The sequence below is a fragment of the Lemur catta genome, chromosome 7, assembly GCF_020740605.2.
Source record: "Lemur catta isolate mLemCat1 chromosome 7, mLemCat1.pri, whole genome shotgun sequence".
Classification (NCBI taxonomy): Eukaryota; Metazoa; Chordata; class Mammalia; order Primates; family Lemuridae; genus Lemur; species Lemur catta.
In genome coordinates, this window is record NC_059134.1 from 9,442,266 (window position 1) to 9,462,319 (window position 20,054).

General features: G+C 34.6%; 1 protein-coding gene across 3 annotated transcripts in view; it reads right to left on the reverse strand.

Annotated features, from left to right (window-relative positions):
* Positions 1-20,054, reverse strand: part of ARHGAP32 (Rho GTPase activating protein 32) — a 201,936-nt gene that overhangs the window by 137,775 nt on the left and 44,107 nt on the right. For 2 of the 3 annotated variants that reach the window (XM_045555418.1, XM_045555417.1), the window contains exons 3-4: positions 12,582-12,673; positions 11,222-11,306 (exon numbers count right to left, since the gene is read on the reverse strand). In XM_045555418.1, coding sequence (XP_045411374.1) covers positions 11,222-11,306; positions 12,582-12,673 — 177 coding nt within the window. Of the gene's footprint in view, positions 1-11,221; positions 11,307-11,663; positions 11,706-12,581; positions 12,674-20,054 lie in introns of all 3 variants that reach the window. The other variant, XM_045555419.1, reaches the window with a different exon arrangement.

Below are 20,054 nucleotides of genomic sequence, written 5' to 3' on the forward strand. Positions count from 1 at the left end.
AAATACCTTCCAAATCATGATTTCCCACAGTCATTCTTCCCCATTCATCCCCTTCCTTTCCAGGTAACTCTGTACTATTTTTTCTTCAATAATGGTGAAGACTTTTGAATTCCATAGGAAATAGCCTCTCTCACCTTTGAATACCTTCAAGCTCTCTTACAATATTTACTACATTCTTATCTTATGTTTATTGGTATATTGCTTATTCTCTTTGAGGAAAGAATCTCTACCTGCTTCGTCAGTGGTGCTCACATAGATGGCAAGCACATACAAGATATGCAGTAAAACCATCCTAAATGAATTGTAGGTTTAAAGACTTCCTGTCTACATGCCTGAACATTAACGTATTTTATGCAGTACCTGAACCACATGCACCAAGAGTATACACTATGAAGGTTTGAGCTGTACTTGTCTGTGGAAATTTATGACATGAACTCAATAATTTAAATAATTTTCACTTCATTTAACTTAACAATATCTCAGTCCTTTGCCTATTACAAATGGCAAACAGGGCCAAGTGTAGTTGCTCATGCCTGTAGTCCTAGCACTCTGGGAAGCTGAGGCAGGAAGATTGCTTGAGCTCAGGAGTTCAAGACTAGCCTGAGCAAGTGTGAGACTTCATCTCTACTAAAAATAGAAAAATTGGCTGGGCGTGGTGGTGCGCGCCTGTAGTCCTAGCGACTCAGGAGGCTGAGCAGGAGAATCACTTGAGCCCAGGAGTTTGAGGTTGAAGTGAGCTATGATGATGCCACTGCACTCTAGCCTGAGTAACAAAGTGAGACCCTATCTCTAAGAAAAAAAATGGCAAACAGGATTTCCAAATCCTATACTTCTAAATGCCTTCCAAATCTATCTTTGTAGTTAATTTTTCCTGTATTGACTTCATTTTTCTATCACCATGGAAACCAATCACAATTAATGTCGTTAGGAACTTTAAAAATACAACTCTATTCAGGAAGCCATCAAATGTTCAGAGAAGTCTTTTCTCAATATGGAAAATGGAAATCAGTAGCATGGAGCAGGGTAAAAATACACCACCACGCCCACATAAGAAGCCATTCACCAAAGCCTAGTCAACAGATTGCAAATGGGACACAGAAAGAGTTCCTTTCTTTTACTTATCTTTTATAGTTCTATGGTGGTTCAATTTCACTGTGTCATACCTATGTAGTCTGTAAACAAGTTTCCTTTCATTTCAGTAGCCTGCAGTAGACATGGAGATACAAAAAATAATTTCTGTTGTACAATATTATGTGGTCCATTCACCCTACCTTCAACCTCCTAATATTCAACAATGAAAACACTACTTCAAAACTACTGAGTTCAGGAGGCCAAGGAGAAGAACAACTCTACAGGAGAGTCACATCTTACATGGTTAATAAGTGAAATATTAATAAGTTCTAATTTCTGCACATAAGGCAAAAAATCAACAAAAATAAAATTACCCTTCAAATTTAACAGGAAAAAGCTAGAGACCCACATGCATCTTAATAAACCTAACAGTCAATTTTTCCTTCCAGAATTGAAATAGAGCACTGGTTCCTCAGTTGAGCACCAGAAAAAATAATTGGTTTGTTCATCTTTAAACATTAGACTCACCTTCAGTTCAGTGTGATGGTCACAGTATGAATAATACATGAAAAATGAAACTAAATGACATGACAGCAGAATTATATCTCTCATCTTACTGATGCTCACTCAAGAGTACATACTTGTCAGGAAACAGTGCTTCATAAATATTTTCACATTTCTCCACGGTCAGGGCTTACTGAGCAAAGAGTACTGGCACCTGGGTTAAAGGGTTTAACAGTAACCCCAAAGCTAGAGCCCTCCAGAGAGATATAAAGTCTTCTCTCTCCCCCAAGCCATGTTTACATACCAGGGTGTTTGTGAAATACAGATCTTTGCTTTTTTTCTCCAGAGAAAATTGATGTACATTTCAGAGCAAAGGTCTCTCTTTCCATCTCCACAAAGGAGAATAGGCAGAAGAGCTAGCTGTCCTATATAAGCTCCAAGTTTCATAATTCCAGAGTTCTTTTGTGGTATAAAATCCCACTGTATACACAGGTTATATCTGGTTCTCACCACATCACTCTGTGGAGAACTGGGGCCTAGGAAATCAGTACAAGTTACTCCTTGGGTAAATAAAAGGCATGATTTCTGACCCAGGGACCTCATGTTTCTGTTGGGGAGCAGTGGGGAGACAGAGAGTGTGTGTGCAGTGTGTGTCCATAGTTGTGGCAAGACAACTTGTTAGCTTACAAGTAGGTTAGTTTCTCAGACCCTTCATAGTTTCAGACTCAATAATATTATTTTCAAGCATATTCAGTTGGATGCCTATTAAGTGAACTGCATGTATAACTGTGACTCCACTATAGATACATTTTTTCATTGTCCAACCACTTTTACACATTTAACTCTTAGGGTGGATAATCTCAATTGAGATACAGTTAAAATCCAGTACTTGGAAGGTAGCAGCACTGATAACTATCTGGACTTTTTGTTTCAAATCTTCCCCTCAAAGGACAATGATTTCCCAGCATAAGAGGGAGTATTACTACAGAATATGTGCAAAAGTAGAGATGAAATTTTTATTTCTTTTGGTTCGAGGAAAACTAAACTTTTTGGTCAGGGTGACAATAATAAAATTAGCATGGCTTTTGTTTCAGATGGTGACATGTAATAGTATGTACTTCTATATAAGATATTTTTAACTGAAAATATCTACAAATTAATCTTACAAACTCAAGTGTTTTAACAAAAGAGGGGGAGATAATCTTTCATTAGCTAATTCATTTTTATTAATGATGAGAGCCTAACTGATAGGAAGCACTTTGGTGAAGTCACATCCACTGCCTCAAGTTTAACAATGCTGCTCTCGGGTCATCAGGACAAGTAGGACTTTCCATATGTTAATGATGATGATTTGACTTCACCTAACTGCTTCCTTAGAACTTTTTGCCTTTCTCTAAAGTACTTTAAAATTTATTAAGCAACCTTAATAAATATCATGTCAATTCTCATAGTACTCAGTGACATAATTGGAATAGATATATTTATTCTCATTTCACAGACGAGGAAACTGAGGAACAGAAATGTTAAGGTTTTACTTAAGATCACACAGGTTATACTGCAATATTAAGTGTTGTACCTTTGAGCTTCAACTACATTAAATATTTCAGAACTATGGTTTATTCTTTCTTGTTAAAATAGTAGTTCTGTCAATTTATTCTTTTCTAGCACTACAAAAGTACATGCAGAATGGCTCTAGAGTCAGACTGCCTTGATTAAAATCCAACCTCCCCCCAGATAACGGCTATGATTTTGAATAGGTTCTTCAACCTTTTGCCTAAGTTTTCATATCTGAAGTTGTTGTGAAAAGTTAATGAGTCGACATGCAAGCACTGCTTAGTATGCCTGGCTCACAGGAAGCATTTAATAAATATTTGCTTCTATTTTTTAATTATAATTCTGATTACTTCATTTAAAATGAAACTTCAAGCTTGTAAATTTTTATATTATTACACCTCAATATTCTTACACTCAAGTCAAACTTTATTAGCTCTTTCCACATTTTCCAGTATCAAGGCAAGAATGCATCTAATAACAGAAAGCCACAGTAGCATTTCTGAGCCCCTCACAGGCAGCTTTCTTATACAAAGCTCAAGACACACGCATTAAATTCATGCTCTTCCTATGCTCTATCTGAGAAAACCTAAGCTCTTGTATTCAGATTAACTTAATGTTTTATACAAAATCAGATAAAAAGGAATATAATGATAGCTTCCAATAACCAGATAAAGAAAATGTAAATTAGATATATCCATTTTACCATTCTACACACTAGATGGCAGTACAACATAAGGCACAGCAGAAAGAGATGACGGCCTCAAATTGATAAAGGAGAAAAAAAATTGATCATTTCTTTGCATGTTAGAAGAGATTTTTTTTTCCTTCTTACTGAAAAATATTTTGGGAAATGTGAACAAATCTTTGTTTTTGGACAATGAAACTGCTACAACAGGGAGAAAAAGTGCAATAATGATAAATTTACAGAATTTAAAACTACATGTGGCTTTACTTAAAACAAAAAGCTCTTTCTAGTAATTGTTTCTCTTTTTTTATTTGAGGTTTAAATTTCTCCAAGCAAAACATAATACATTTATACTTGAAAACCTGTAGAATTTGGCAAAAGTACTCTTCACAGGAAAATATCCAAACTTAAATGCACTTATTAAAAATCAATTGCTGAAAACAATTAAATTATTAATAATACCTATGGAATTCTATTTCTCTAAAGAAAACATAACAGGAATATGTAGCATAATTATTAATACTTGACAAAGTTGGCTTATGACAAAGCTAGTTTCTGATAGGCAAGTTCTAGTAGGTACATACATGTTTGTTATTCTCAACTCTTTTTCAGGAAGAAAAGAAAATATTAAAACTAATATTTCAATTCCGTAAATAGGAAAAAAAGTATGGTTAGGAATTAATAGTATGGAAAATAAGGAAAGAAAAACAAACTTAGCTTCATCAATAAACACATAAACTGGTTCTTTAATAAGACCAAATTTTAAGAATATCTTGTATACAATTTATAACCCACAAATTTGAAAAGCTACATTAAATTGACAATTTTTAAGAAAATACTAATGATAAAAATTGACCTAAGGAGACACAAAAGAATCTATCTAGACCAATAATCAAATCATAAATTCAAATGGTAATTAAAGTTAATATCCTATTTGGAAACCAGGCCCAAAAGTTTTTAACAGGAAAATTCTACTAAACCTTCAAAGAACAGGTAATTCCTACTTACACAAACTATGCTAGGCATTTATTTTAAGGGGAGGGGCAGTGGAAATTCCCCAAACTCAGGCTAGTAGACAAGGACAGCACATAGGTCAACATCACTAATTAACACAGATGCAAAAATTACAAAATCTTAGTAGAATGAAAAAAGAATTTATTTTTAAATATATATAATACAGTAGAATGTATCCCAGGAATGTAAAGATGTTTCAATAATCTATTTCTATGGCAAGATCAATTCTTTGCACTAATTTTTAAAGACAGCTTATTCAAGCTCTATGGAAGCAAACTAAAATAAGAACATGACATGGTGCAGCCTCTCCGGCCCTGTGCTATGGTATTTCTTTTCTTTTTCACTTAGTCACAACCTCAGTTCTTTAAATCAGAGCTTACAGTTCATCTACAATTTCTTAGCTAGAATGAACATTAACTGTCACCTGTATTCTAGTGTATTTAGGAACTGTACTTTCTTTTCAGTGTGAAGATAAGAAAAACATGACCAAGATTAACTGACGCTCTCCACAGTAGTCAAGAGAATATGGCACAATGAGAACGTACGACCAGCTGGCCACACTCATTCTGTAGCACACGACATCATTTCTCTTAACACAATACTTTGCATCTTATACCACATATTATAACTGAAGGTACTGAGATTTAAACAGGATGGTTATATAATTTGTTTTATAATAAATAAATACTCATAAGAACTATATATTCTTAACATACAAGAGCAAAATTTATCTTTTTTTTTTTTTTTTTGAAGCTCTAAGCTTCAGGAGCAAAACTTAAATGATGAATAAAAATAAAATAGTAAAACAGAATTTTTTAAACCAGTTGTATCTCTTCCTCAAACATAAACCCATTCATCTCATTGATCTATTCATTCAACAAATATTGACTCAGTAGTTTTTATGGGTCAGGCACTGTTCTAGATGCTGAGGGAAGGACAAGAGAATAAATAATAAAATATTTATCATGCCAAATGGTGATAAGTGTTATGGAGGGGGAAAAAAAACATGGGAGGGAGATGAAGAATGCTGGTGACCAGGAGTTACAATCTTATGAACGGAAGGCACATTCTGAGCAGATCGCACTAGAACAACTATTTTAGAAAGGGCAGGCAGCAAGGTGTATGGTGGCTGTCCCTGGGGAGCTTTTTAAGTAAAGGAAAGAGAAAGTACAAAGGCCCCAAGAAGGGGGTATACATACTGGAGGAAGGGCAAAGAGGCCACTGTGGCTGGAACACCTTGTCTGAGGGGAAGAGAACGAAGAGATTAGGTCAGAGAGGTAAGGGTACATTCTGTAAATCCTTGCAGGAAACTTCAAGAAATTTTACTTTTACTCTGAATAAGATGAGAAGTAACTGGAGGGTTTTGAAAAAGTGCTATGATCTGACTTGCATTTGAAAAAACTCATTCCAGCTACTGTGCCAACTAAAGAAGGCTATTGAAATAATCCTCCCAAAATAACAATGGCTTAGCGTAAGGTGATAGCAGAGAAGCAGGTAGGTGTGGTCAGACCCTGGATTTACTTTAAAGACAGAGCTAAGAAATTTGCTGCTGGACTGGATATGAGGACTGATAGAAGGAAAGGAATCCAAGATGTCTCCAAGGTTCTTGGCTGGCCTTAGGAACTGAAAGGATAGTTTCCGTATTTACCAAGATGGGAAGTCAGCAGGAAGAGCAGGTCTAAGAGGAGAATGTTCTAGGAATGCTATGTTTGAGGTGCTTATTAGACATCCAAGTGAAGATTCTGGGAAGTCAGCTGGATATACAAGGCTGGAATTCAAAGGAGAATCATGAAAATGTCCTTGTACATTACATGGTAATGACATATCTCAATTCTTTTATAAGTAACTATGTCTTTCAATCTAAAAAAATAATCTAATAAAATAATAATTGAAATTTCTAATATATAGACTTTAAAATAATTATTTTCATTTATAATCAAAAGCCACTGACATCTCCAGTCATACTAGGATACGATGGCCAACTGCAATTATAAAGTCAACATCTTAAGAGGAGAAAAAACTATAAATATAGAGACAAATCTGTAAGACTAAGATCAGAGTAAAAAAGAAAAAGTATGTAACTAAAGAATGTCCCCAAACTGGGACATATTAAAAGACAACAACCAAGTCAGCCAAATGACAGTATGAATAACTTACTGGTTTATAATAGAGCTGCCCAGCATGCAACTGATGACCTTTTGTAGACACATGTTACTAAGTTTTCTTATTTGGTTTCTCCTCAGAACATATTCCAATCTTATACTGAAAATAAGTAAGAGAATCATTTTCCACAAACATGTATGGAATCAAATGTACTAGGATTTATCTAATGTATAAAGCAATTACAAAATCATAAAGATATGAACTTTGACATATGAACCTTATTTTAACTGCCTGTAGTAGATAAAATGTAGGATTGTTTAAAGGTTAATATTATTGTTTTGGTGGCATTCAATTATTTCATAAAATGTAAAACCTACACTAGACAGGGAATAGTAACCCAAGTCAAAAAACATAAACATGTAAGTCAAGCCAGTTTGCTATTACAGTTCTTTTACTACAGGGGTTCCCAACCTATGGTGAGTTGTATAATTATTTTATTATATATTACAATGTAATAATAATAGAAATAAAGTACACAATAAATGTAATGCACTTGAATCATCCCAAAACCATCTCCCCACCCCGCCGGTCTGCGGAAAAATTTTCTTCCATGAAAACTGTCCCTGGTGCTAAAAAGATTGGGGACTGCTGTACAACTTAGTTAACAGAAACTAACGTTTCCCTCCTGATGGTATCTGACATAGGCTGAACCCAACCAGAAGTAGAGGGCAAGGGAACCTGGAAAATGTGGTATGTAGAGACCAGTCTCCAAAGGCACAGAAGGCAGGAGAAAACTGGCTGGAAAATGGATTTTGCAGGAGAGGTGTGCCAAACACAGCAGTAGTCAACAAAGAAAGAAGATTCTAGAGTGGACTGGCAAGGTGCAGCTGAGCTGGTTTCCTCTGAACCACCCCTACCCTCCATAGTCCAGAAGCCTACTGGTCAATCAACACAATCCTGAAAAATCTCATTCATCTGCCTCATATACAAAGGATCACAAACTGAGTTGGTATCATATCTTTTTTCTCCCTGAGAAGTAGTGGAATGTTTACAGGTTTGAAGTGAGTACAATAGGGAAGTAAAAAGTAGAATGACTCTCTCTAAAATGAAGATTACAGGTCTATTCTGGTAGAAAGTCTACCATGTTCCCCCGTAAGAATTAGACAGAGGCCTCCAATTAAGAGGACTAAACCCTAATAATTGGCACTTAACAAAATCTCAGAAGACAGAACCAAACCCAGCTGAATAACTAATGTCTGTTCCTTACCCACATCCTCAATGCACCCATTATAAACTTTTCAAACAGAAAATAATAAAAGTTCAGAACCATGCTACTGTTTAGTACAACTTCGTTCACTTCATACATAAAGGAAACAAAACCCTAAGAAGCTGGGCCACTTGCCCAAGGTCACAAACTTCCTAAGCAGAAAGGAAATCAGAATCTGTATTTGTTAACTAAAGCCAGTGTTTTCTTTATTCCACTAACAATGCTTACCATTAACAGTTCTGTTTTTATGTCAGACTCATTAAAGAATTCCCAACCTAGCATAACATCAACATTTAAATATTAGGCTGGTGCAAAAGTATTTGCAGTTTTAGGACTGTTGAAATTTGCCATTTGATATTAGAATACATTCTTAAATAAATGTGGTTATGTTATACATCACTTTAACATGCATTTCTCACATATTTTTATGCTAATGACTTATTACTTGCTGTTTATTTTACATTTATTTTGGACTATGGAAATATGTTAGACAAAAAGCAAATTCGAGTGATTTTTTTATTCTAGTTAAAAATGGATTGTAAAGCAGCGGAGACAACTTGCAACATCAACAACACATTTGGCTCAGGAACTGCTGACAAACGTACAGTGCAGTGGTGGTTCAAGAAGTTTTGCAAAGGAGACGAGAGCCTTGAAGATGAGGAGCCCAGTGGCCAGCCACAGGAAATTGACAACGACCAATTGAAAGCCATCATCGAAGCTGACCCTCTTACTACTACATGAGGAGTTGCCAAAGAACTCAATGTCGACATTCTACGGTCGTTTGGCACTTGAAGCCAATTGGAAAGGTGAAAAAGCTCGATAAGTGGGTGCCTCATGAGCTGACTGAAAATCAAAAAAATCGTCATTTGAAGTGTCGTCTTCTCTTATTTGTACGCAACAACAATGAACCATTTCTCAATCGGATTGTGACATGCAACGAAAAGCGCATTGTATATGACAACTGGCAATGACCAGCTCAGTGGCTGGACCGAGAAGAAGTTCCAAAGCACTCTCCAAAGCCAAATTTGCACCAAGAAAAGGTAATGGTCACCATTTGGTGGTCTGCTGCCAGTCTGATCCACTACAGCTTTTTGAATCCCAGCAAAACCATTACACCTGAGAAGTATGCTCAGCAAATCAATGAGATGCACCAAAAACTGCAATGCCTGCAGTCGCCAATGGACTACCACTTCTTCAAGCACCTCGACAACTTTTGGCAGAGGAAACACTTCCACAACCAGCAGGATCCGGAAAATGCTTTCCAAGAGTTCCTCGAATCCTGAAGCATGGATTTTTACGCTATGGGAATAAACAAACTTATTTCTCATTGGCAAAAATGTGTTGACTGTAATGGTTCCTATTTTGATTAACAAAGATGTGTTCGAGCCTAGTTATTGATATAATGATTTAAAATTCACAGTCTGAAACCGCAATTACTTTTGCACCAAGCTAATACTTTTCTTGTCTGGTTTTAAATCTCTAGCTTCCTATTTCTTTTCATAATGTTCACTAAAACTCCTCACAATGTTTACTGCCTCCAAAAGAGCTCATTCGATCTTGTAAAAATAAAAAACAAGCAAAGTAAACTAATTAGAAAATAAGTTACCTACATAAGTAAACTAAATCACTAAAATAGATATATCAAAATACTTAACAGTCACAAAATGAAAAATGTATTCATTATCGCTTCCTTAATAAGCTCTTCCTGACCTATCAAATTTATCATCATAACTGCAATCTGAAGGATATACACATTAAAGAAACAAAATGTCGGCCGGACACAGTGGCTCACGTCTGTAATCCTAGCACTCTAGGAGGCTGAGACGGGTGGATCGCTCAAGGTCAGGAGTTCGGGACCAGCCTGAGCAAGAGCGAGACCCCGTCTCTACTAAAAAAAATAGAAAGAAATTTCTGGCCAACTAAAATATATATACAGAAAAAAATTAGCCAGGCATGGTGGCGCATGTCTGTAGTCCCAGCTACTCGGGAGGCTGAGGCAGTAGGATCGCTTAAGCCCAGGAGTTTGAGGTTGCTGTGAGCTAGGCTGACGCCACGGCACTCACTCTAGCCCGGGCAACAGAGCGAGACTCTGTCTCAAAAAAAAAAAAAAAAGAAGTAAAATGTCCTTTGGTTGATGTCACAGTAGTCAAGCATTGTAAATCTCTAACACTTTTTTAAACTGTCAATTGATCTGAAATAGAAATGTCCTTCACTTTCATAAATCCTACAGGTTAAATTAATATCACTTGTTTATGAAATAAAAAAACATTACAAAAGGAGACATACTGTGACACAGCATCGACCATGTCTTGTGAGTTTTTTTTTTTTTTTTTTTGGAGAGACAGTGGAGTTCGGGCAACTGCAAGAGGCAAAAAAACCTCTCTATGTCATGTGTAGAAATCAAGACTTTTTGCTGTTAGCCTAAACAAATAACAAAGAATTACTTTTGTTCCTCTAAGGAAATATAATTTTTAAAATAACCATAATCTGGTATTTTAAAAGTTTTTTCATAATTTTTTCTCATTAAGTTGCCAATGAGTTATAATAAGAACAAAATATTTAGCTCAATGTCAGTAAGTCAGATTCAGTAATTTATATGTAAGTGGAAAGGGCAGTAATAGCCAAGACATTTCTGAAAAAGAAGAATCAAGTGAGAACACTTTAATCCACCAAATAACAAAACTCACAGTAATTAACTAAGACAAGGTAGTACTCGCAAGGTTACACAATTTCAGAATACACAGCCACTACATGGAGCCACAGACATATGGACATGATACGTGACAAAAGAAGAAGAAATAACTGACTTTCCTTAACTCATATATGCTAGCATGATGGTTAATTCTATGTGTTAACTTGGCATCAAGGTTATTCAATAGAACAGAGTAATAGTTTTCATCTCAACCAACAGAACAACAGTAGAAAGAACTACTTCAAAGTTTCATCTGTCAGATATAGATATATAGATATAGACAAATAAATAGATATCTTAATTCAGGATGTAAGAAATATTTCAATTATACCTGTATGCTGCCAAACTCAACATTCTCATAATGGAAATGTGCACATTCAGCCATCTTCGGAAAGTGACCCTTAGTGAAAGGTAACCTGAAATACATTAAAATAAATAAAAAATAAGATAGTGGTATAGTCAAAATTACTAAGTCTCAGGGGAAAATACAATGGATTTAAGAGCTCATGCAAGCAAAAATATTTAAAAGCACATGCATCTGAGCCACATATATCCACACAAACCCTTTCAGAAATACACTGAATCAAATGAATTTTATACTTAGTGTACAGATCAAAACCAAAAATAAAAAAGCATCACTATACTCTGTAATCTTGACGTAAGTCAATGCCCACAGAAAAACCGTACTTTTTGCAAATGTCATGGAAACTGTGAACAGCCAGCTTCTAACTGGAAGCAGCATTCTCAACACAAAATACAAAAACAGACTTTACCTGTGAATGTTGTCACAGCCCATCAGTCCTGGAGTGGTGGACCTGGACGCAGAATTAACATTTTTATCCTTGTCTTTCCTCTACTTATGCATGAAACATAGCTATCTAACTCCTTACCAAGTGAAAAGATGGTTTTTCTGTTTAAAACTGAATGGGGAACCTTCAGGTACAGGTTGACTATCCCTTATCCATTACGCATGGGACCAGAAACTTTAGGTTTGGGATTTTTTCAGGTTTTGGAATATTTGCATATACATATGGAGTATCTTGAGGATGAGACCCAAGTCTAAACATGAAATTCATTTATGTTTCATATATACCTTATCCACAGAGCCTGAAGGAAGTATTATATAATATCATTAATAAAGCTGTGCATGAAACAAAGTTTTGACTGCAAACTGTCAAATAAGGTCAGGTGTGAAATTTCCCATTTGTGGTATCATGTAGGCAGTCAAAAAACTTTCTGATTTTAGAGCACTTCAGATTTCAGATATTCAGATTAGGGACGTTCAACCTGTATTTCACTTAACACTCAACTCTTGGCATCTATTTTATGCTTCTCAAAGGCAAACCTGAGATCCAGCAATCTTATAACTCAAACAACAAAGTTGATTTTCCTCAATGAATGACAACATGCATTAAAGGTAACAAAAACAACATAGTTGAATTGTTCCTATTAAAGAAATGCAACATAATAGACAATGACATAAGATGTCTCGAGAAAAAAACATTTTTATATGAGTGGATAAGCTGCAAAGCTATTTCAACTAATTGTTGAGTCATAATTTAAGAATTAACAGTATAATATATGCACAGTAAGAGTATATTAAGGAATCTAAATAAAATTTTTACGAGAAATATAGAATTAATTTCCATTTACAAGAATTCATATAGATATCACTTTAAAGTTATACTTACTTTTTCACATGTTTAACCTTCATACTGGCTGTACTACCACATGTCTTAAGAGTAAGATCTCCAGGAATCTCTGGAACATCTGCTCCTCTTGCCTTAAAAAAATAAAAACAAAATGTTTATGACATTCCTTTAGTATTATTAATACTTTTCTAAAGGAGATTATGGTTAATTTTAATGGTTCTGCTGACTTTGTACCAACAAAAATACGTCTTAGTTTAATAATCTCTTCTTACAATTATAACTTGAATTTTAATTATTTAGAATAAAAAATCTTCACCTAGTTTAAATATTTAGCTTTGTTATATAGGGGAAAACTTTCTGCGAAAATAAGAATTTTCATGCTCTTGTAAATCAAATTTCAAAATCAGCTATTACATTATGTGTCTCAATACAAACTAAAATCTCCCCTGACAGTTGTTGGAATAAAATAAACTTGGTTACAATGATTAATATAGGTTAAAATGGTAATATGAACATAATTAAGATATCAAAACATGCATTTCTCACACCAAAATCTCAGAGTGACATGTATATAATACTTCCAACTTACTCCTTAGTCTGCCATAGTTTTCATAGTGGTGAATTTTTAACTTTAGGGACACATTCAGCTGCCATCATTCAAAATTAAAAAAACTGAAAAAAATAAAAAAGTTCTTAACACTTTGGACAAAATAAAAATCAAGTCCAAATATCTATCTTAAAAACAAATTTATGTTATCATACCTATAACTGGTAACAGAAAAACTGAAGCTGAATTACAATAGCCCATGCCACATAATTCAATAGGGGAGAATAATGTGGGATAAGCAGTTAACGTAAGTTGACAGGAGAATCACTAACTTGACTAAAGGTTTTAATGTCTTCTTATGAAAAAAAATAGCCTAAATAATCAATATGGTTAAATGTTAAAAGACACACACACACACACACACACACACACACACACACACACACACCCCTTCCCAAAGATATAAAGTAACAATGTATAAACTTAAAAGAATTAACCCCTGGTACATTATCATGGTCCATCAGACTCAATTTTTGTTTTTAAGGTTTTTTTCCTTAACAAATTTAACTATTTATAAGGACTGCTATTTCATCCTCAGTCCTTCTTAGGTGTCTTTTTATTCCTCCTTAGAGGTCTTCCAAAGGACAAAAGAGGATTTACTATACTCTTTGGTAATACAATAGAATTATTCCATCTTAAAATTACCATTATGGATCCATTGGATCTTTTTACAAATCGAAGATAGAATCTTGTCTATTTTTCCTCTATCTTGAGACAATTATTTCATAATCCTAGGTATTATTTCAATAGTACTCATCATTGTTCATCAATTATTCCATGTATTATTAATCCATTATTCCACCAATATACCATGCTAAAAAATTTTAAAAGACTAAAAAATAGGAAGTAAGTTTTTCAAAAAGAGGAAAATGAGAGAATATCCTACAAAGGAGTTTGGCAAACTTTTTCATAAAGGGCCAATTAGTAAATATTTGAGGCTTGTGGGCCACACTGTCTCTGCCACTACTCAACTCTGCTACTGTACAGCAAAAGCAGCCACACATAAATGACCAAACACGGCCACATTCCAACAAATCTTCATTTGCAAAATCAGGCAGCCAACAGGTGAAGTCTGCCAATGCCTGATCTGTAAGGTCGATAACACAGTGAAATAAATCATCATCCAGTTTTTATATTGTGTTGCCCAAATTGTTGCTTCATCTTTTAAAAAGGTATTTAAAAAGCTTGAAGACACCATCGTTGTAGTGTGCATTGTGCTTTCATTGAATATATTCACTAATTCAATAGTTTTCATTTCTTTCCATAATAGAAAAGAGAAAACTAATTGACAAAGATATTTTACAATGATTAGAAATATCAAAAGGTGGATACAGAGACAATAGTATTCTAGACTCTAATAAAGATAGTAAAAATGATCATGTACATGACATCTCATACTAATATCTTAGATGAATATAGTATAACTTAAGAATGTAGCGAACAATGTATTTCTAAGGACAAAAAGGAAACATGGTATTTTCCTCCAGTTAGTCATTCAACTGAAAGGACTTAATCATGAAATATTCTACAACAGTATTCTACAGCAACAACCTGGATCACCTTTTTTGCTTAAAAAAAAAATGTGACAATACTCTTTCATCTTTTATGATGTTTGTACACCAAAATTTACTTGATATAAGAGATATGCTATCCTTATTAAAATTTCTAAAATTTCTAAGCATATTCTGGCCACTCACTCACTATATATCTCTGTGAGTAAATATAACACACTTTAACATGATAAGGTTATATTATTTACTCTTTTAAGAAGCAGCAAATAGGGCTGGGCGCGGTGGCTCACGCCTGAAATCCTAGCACTCTGGGAGGCCGAGGTGGGAGGATCGCTCGAGGTCAGGAGTTCGAGACCAGCCTGAGCAAGAGCAAGACCCCGTCTCTACTAAAAATAGAAAGAAATTACCTGGCCAACTAAAAATATATATAGAAAAAATCAGCCGGGCATGGTGGCGCATGCCTGTAGTCCCAGCTACTTGGGAGGCTGAGGCAGTAGGATCGCTTAAGCCCAGGAGTTTGAGGTTGCTGTGAGCTAGGCTGACGCCACAGCACTCACTCTAGCTCGGGCAACAGAGTGAGACTCTGTCTCAAAAAAAAAAAAAAAAGAAGCAGCAAATAGAAGTCAAAGGAAATTATAGAACTACTACTCAATCACCCGATAAACTAATATTTTCACCTACATATTTAAAATAAATAGCCTAAATTTTCCACTGAAAGCATGGAGCTTGAGTCATTTATACTGTTGCTCCAAGTCAAAGGTTAAGAAAATTCTCCTTTAGAAAATAGTTCATTAAGTGATATTCATTCAGAGAAAATGACACAGTTTTTCCTATTTATTCATCAGGTAATTATGCTTCCAAAATAGAATTATAATAGCAACAGACACAGCACCATTCATCAGAACATATGCTCATAAAAGCACACACCATTTACATTTCAACTCCATGTTTATCTCCAGCAATAAACTGACTTCCTAGATGGTTACACAGTTTCAATCATCTTTCAATTATAAAAATCAGATACAAAGGATGTGCTCCAAAAGTTTAAGAGAACAGATTAAATAACACTGTTTACCTCCTTACTCTTCCCTACATTCACTTTTATACCTCTTGTTTTCACTATGTAATTCAACCAATATATAAATTACCCCATCTATACAACCTTATCCTCAAAATCCAATTCAAATCTACCTACTCCATTTAAGCCTATCCCAATAACTTTCCCAAATGTTGATATTTTCCTTTATTAATCTTCCGTAAGATGTATACTATATACAGCACACTGAAGCATTTTAATATATGTTTATTCATATTTTATTGCAAATTGGCTTCCATAATTCTCCGATCAAAGGTTTTTCCACTCATCAAGAGAATACATTCCTTGACCATGAGCCAATGGAATAATCTGTACATATTTTGCTAGTATTTGACATCATCAACCTCTACTACAACACTAAAATGTAGTACTGTTTGAGGAAAACGGTCAAAAAAATTCAGTATTGTTAACTACCCTAGAAGAACAAATAAAGCTTTTTATCTCTCATTTTTAATTCCCCTGCATAATAAATACTATCTTTGGATGTCCACAGTTAACAAAATAAAGTTCATTTTAATATCTTTATTTTTATGATCAAAAATATTTTACCCTTACTATTTTGATGTACACTGCTGAATGACTCTCCAGAGAGCTTGATCTAATTTTCACTGCTACCAACTATGTATCAGAGTGCCTATTTTCTCACAACCTCACAAACACTGAATAGTATCAAATCTTTATCCATGTCAGTCTGATAAGATTACTTCTTTGCCTTTCTGTTATAATTAACAAGGCAAAAGAGTTGAACATAATCTCACATTTTAGTGGGTATCTATATCTATTATTTTGTGTAATATGTTTTTATTCTTATATTCTATGTTTTTGAGATTTTTCAAAAGTTAAGTTAATGCTAGTAGTATATGACAAGCTATTTAATAGCTTGTCATTAAAATTATAAACCTGGAAGTTGGAGGCTTATACCTCCTGATTTCCAGACTTACTATAAAGCCGTACTAATTAAGACTGTGGTATTGGGGTAAGGATAAACAAACAAATCAATAAAATATAACAAAGAGTCTAAAAAAGGCTCAAACATATATGATAAAACCTGATTTATGACAAAGACACCAATGCAATTCAAAAGAATAGTACTGTCAATAAATGGGATTGACAGTTTCAAAAGTATACAAAATAAGAACAAACCTTGAATCTTAACATATAAAAATTAATTCAAGGTGGAAATCATTCATTATGAAAAATAATAAACTTAACAAACACAGAAGAATAAACCTGAGGTAAATAAAGGTGCCTTAAACGGAAAGCAAGAAAGCACTACACAGAAGAGAAAAAAATAAATTCAACTACATCAAAATTAAAAACAAAGAACTCATGTCCAACATATATAAAGAACTCCTTATGATAAAAAACTGACAAAAAATCTGAACAAGTATTTCACAAAAGAGAATACCAATGGCCAATAATCTAGGTACTCAGTGTCATTATTCATCAAGGAAATGCAAAGCAAAAGCACATGCGTAGTCAGGCATGGAGGCACCTGCCCATAGTCCCAGCTCCTCAGGAAGTTGAGGCGGAAGGACCACTTGAGCCTAGGGGTTGAAGGCTGCTGTGAGCTATGATCACACCACTGCACTCTAGACTGGACAACAGACAGACACCCCAGTTCTTAAATAAAAAGAAAGGAAAGAAAAGAAAGCCACATGGAATAACAGTGCGCACCACCCAAAAAGCCAAAAAATTTTTTTAATTAAAATACTAATAGGCCACTGCGGTGGCTCACGCCTGTAATCCTAGCACGCTGGGAGGCTGAGATGGGAGGATCACTTGAGCTCAGGAGTTCAGACCAGCCTGAACAAGAGCAAGACCCCGTTTTTACTAAAAATTGAAAAAAATTAGCCTGGCGTGGTGGCACATGCCTGTAGTCCCAGCTACTCGGGAGGCTGAGGCAGGAGGATAGCTTGAGCCCAGGAGTTTGAGGTTGCTGTGAGCTAGGCTGACGCCACGGCACTGACCCGGGCAACAGAGTGAGACTCTGTTTTAGAAAGAAAAAAATACTAATATTGTTAAAAATTCATTGCTGGCTGGAGTATAAAATAGCATAACCACTTCGGAAAATTGTTTGATAATTCCTACTAAACATATCCATGCCACGATCCTACAACTGTACACTACCAAATATATGTCCCTCCAAATTAATCCATATGTACACCAAAAAAATATGTACATAAATGTTCATAGAAGGTTTATTCATAATCACCAAAAAATAGAAACAATACAAATATACATGAATAGGGAAATAAATGAATAAATTATGATATATTTAGTCAATGAAATTCTGTGCTTGAAAAAAGCTAATTATTAATATTAATACAGTAAACATCATGAATAATCTAACAGTTGTTGTATTACATTAAAGAAACCAGAAGGAAAAAAAATCTTGCTCTGTTATAATATTTACCTGAAGTTCAATAACAGGTGAAATTATTCAGAGAAAGAAGAATGTGTTACATCTGACTGGAAAGAAGTATGAAGAAACCTTATTGAGTATTGAGAAATGCTTTATATCTTGGTGTGGGTGGTGGTTTCACAAAATATACAGGTCATCAAACAGTATGCTAACATTAGTGTGCTTTACGCACTTACTGTGTGTGTATATTACACTTCAATTAAAAATTAATAGAAAAAAGGTCAAGAGGAATTTTTATGGAACTTAAGCTGGTTCTACATTTGTCTGCAATAGCTATAACTATGAAAACAATGAGAAATGAGGAAATAATAATATTTCAAAGAACAGAGAATGTTTTTCTAACTCATTTTACGATACTAGTTAACCCCAGACATCAAAAGTACCAAGAGACTTGGGACTAGTAATGGCAAGACTAAAATTTCCACTTAAAACAACCAGAAAAGCTGTATAAAATGTATAAACCAACTATTCAAAAACATTTAATTTCAATCATTCAGAAAAAAACATGATAGGCTATGATCTTTGAGAGAAACAAATGATGTAAGATGAGCTCCATATTCACCTGAACTGTTGACCTGCAAGTACTTCTCACCCCAGGAAGGCCTATACTCCAAACAGAAAGGAATACTATTACTGGGCAAAAACAGTGGAGGTTACATTTCTAAACTGCCATATGATTGGACCTTAAAGAAGAAACCATTAGAAATAAACAAAAATATTTATATAAAAATTAACCTAAAATAATTTTTCATCCCTAAACTCCACATATACAAGAGATACCTAAGAAATCTATCCAAAAAAGCATAACCAAGAGGACAATCACCAACTAGAAAGAGACCCAAAAATAACAAGAGTAATGAAACTAGCAGAAAAAAATTTAAAATTACTTTGTAAGTATGTTCAATTGGCTCAAGGACGGAAAAAAAAAACATAATGAAGAAAAAATGACAACTGTTTTAAAAAATCAGTGAGACTACAGATAAAAAATACAATATCTATAATAAAAGTAATAGGATACTAGACATGGCAGAAGAAAAGATCAGTGAACTTGAAGAAACTGCAAGAGAAACTTTCTAAAATTAAGCAAAGAGAAAAAGGAGAAAACTCTGCAAAATGTGGAACAATATAAAGCCATTTAACATATGTGTAACTGAAGGCAAAAAAACAAAAGGAAAACATAAACAGCAAGGGGAGAGGAATGTTGTATTAGGTTGGTGCCAAAGTAATTCCAGTTTCAGACCATGAATTTTAAATCATTATATTAATAACTAGGCTCAAACACATCTTTGTTAATGAAAATAGGAACCATTACAATCAACACATTTTTCCAATGAGAAATGTTTGTTTATTCCTGTAGTGTAAAAATCCATGCTTCGTGATTCGACGAACTCTTGGAAAGCATTTTCTGCATACTGCTGGTTATGGAAGTGTTTTCCCTGCAAAAAGTTGTCGAGATGCTTGAAGAGGTGGTAGTCGGTTGGAGAGAGGTCAGGTGAACATGGTGGATGAGGTAAAACTTCATAGCCCAATTCGTTCAACTTTTGAAGTGTTCGTTGTGTGACATGTGGTCGGGTTGGGCGTTGTCATGGAGAAAAATTGAGCCCTTTCTGTTGACCAACACCAGCCAGCCACAAGCATTGTAGTTTTCGGTGCATCTCATCGATTTGCTGAGCATACTTCTCAGATGTAATGAAGAAAATCACTTGGATTTGCTTTTTGTCTAATATTACTTCCATAGTCCAAAATAAATGTAAAATAAAGACCAAGTAGTAAGTCATCAGCAAAAACACAATGTGAGAAATGTGCATTAAAATGCTATATAACATAACCACATTTAAGAATGTATTCCAATAGCAAATGGCAAATTTCAAAA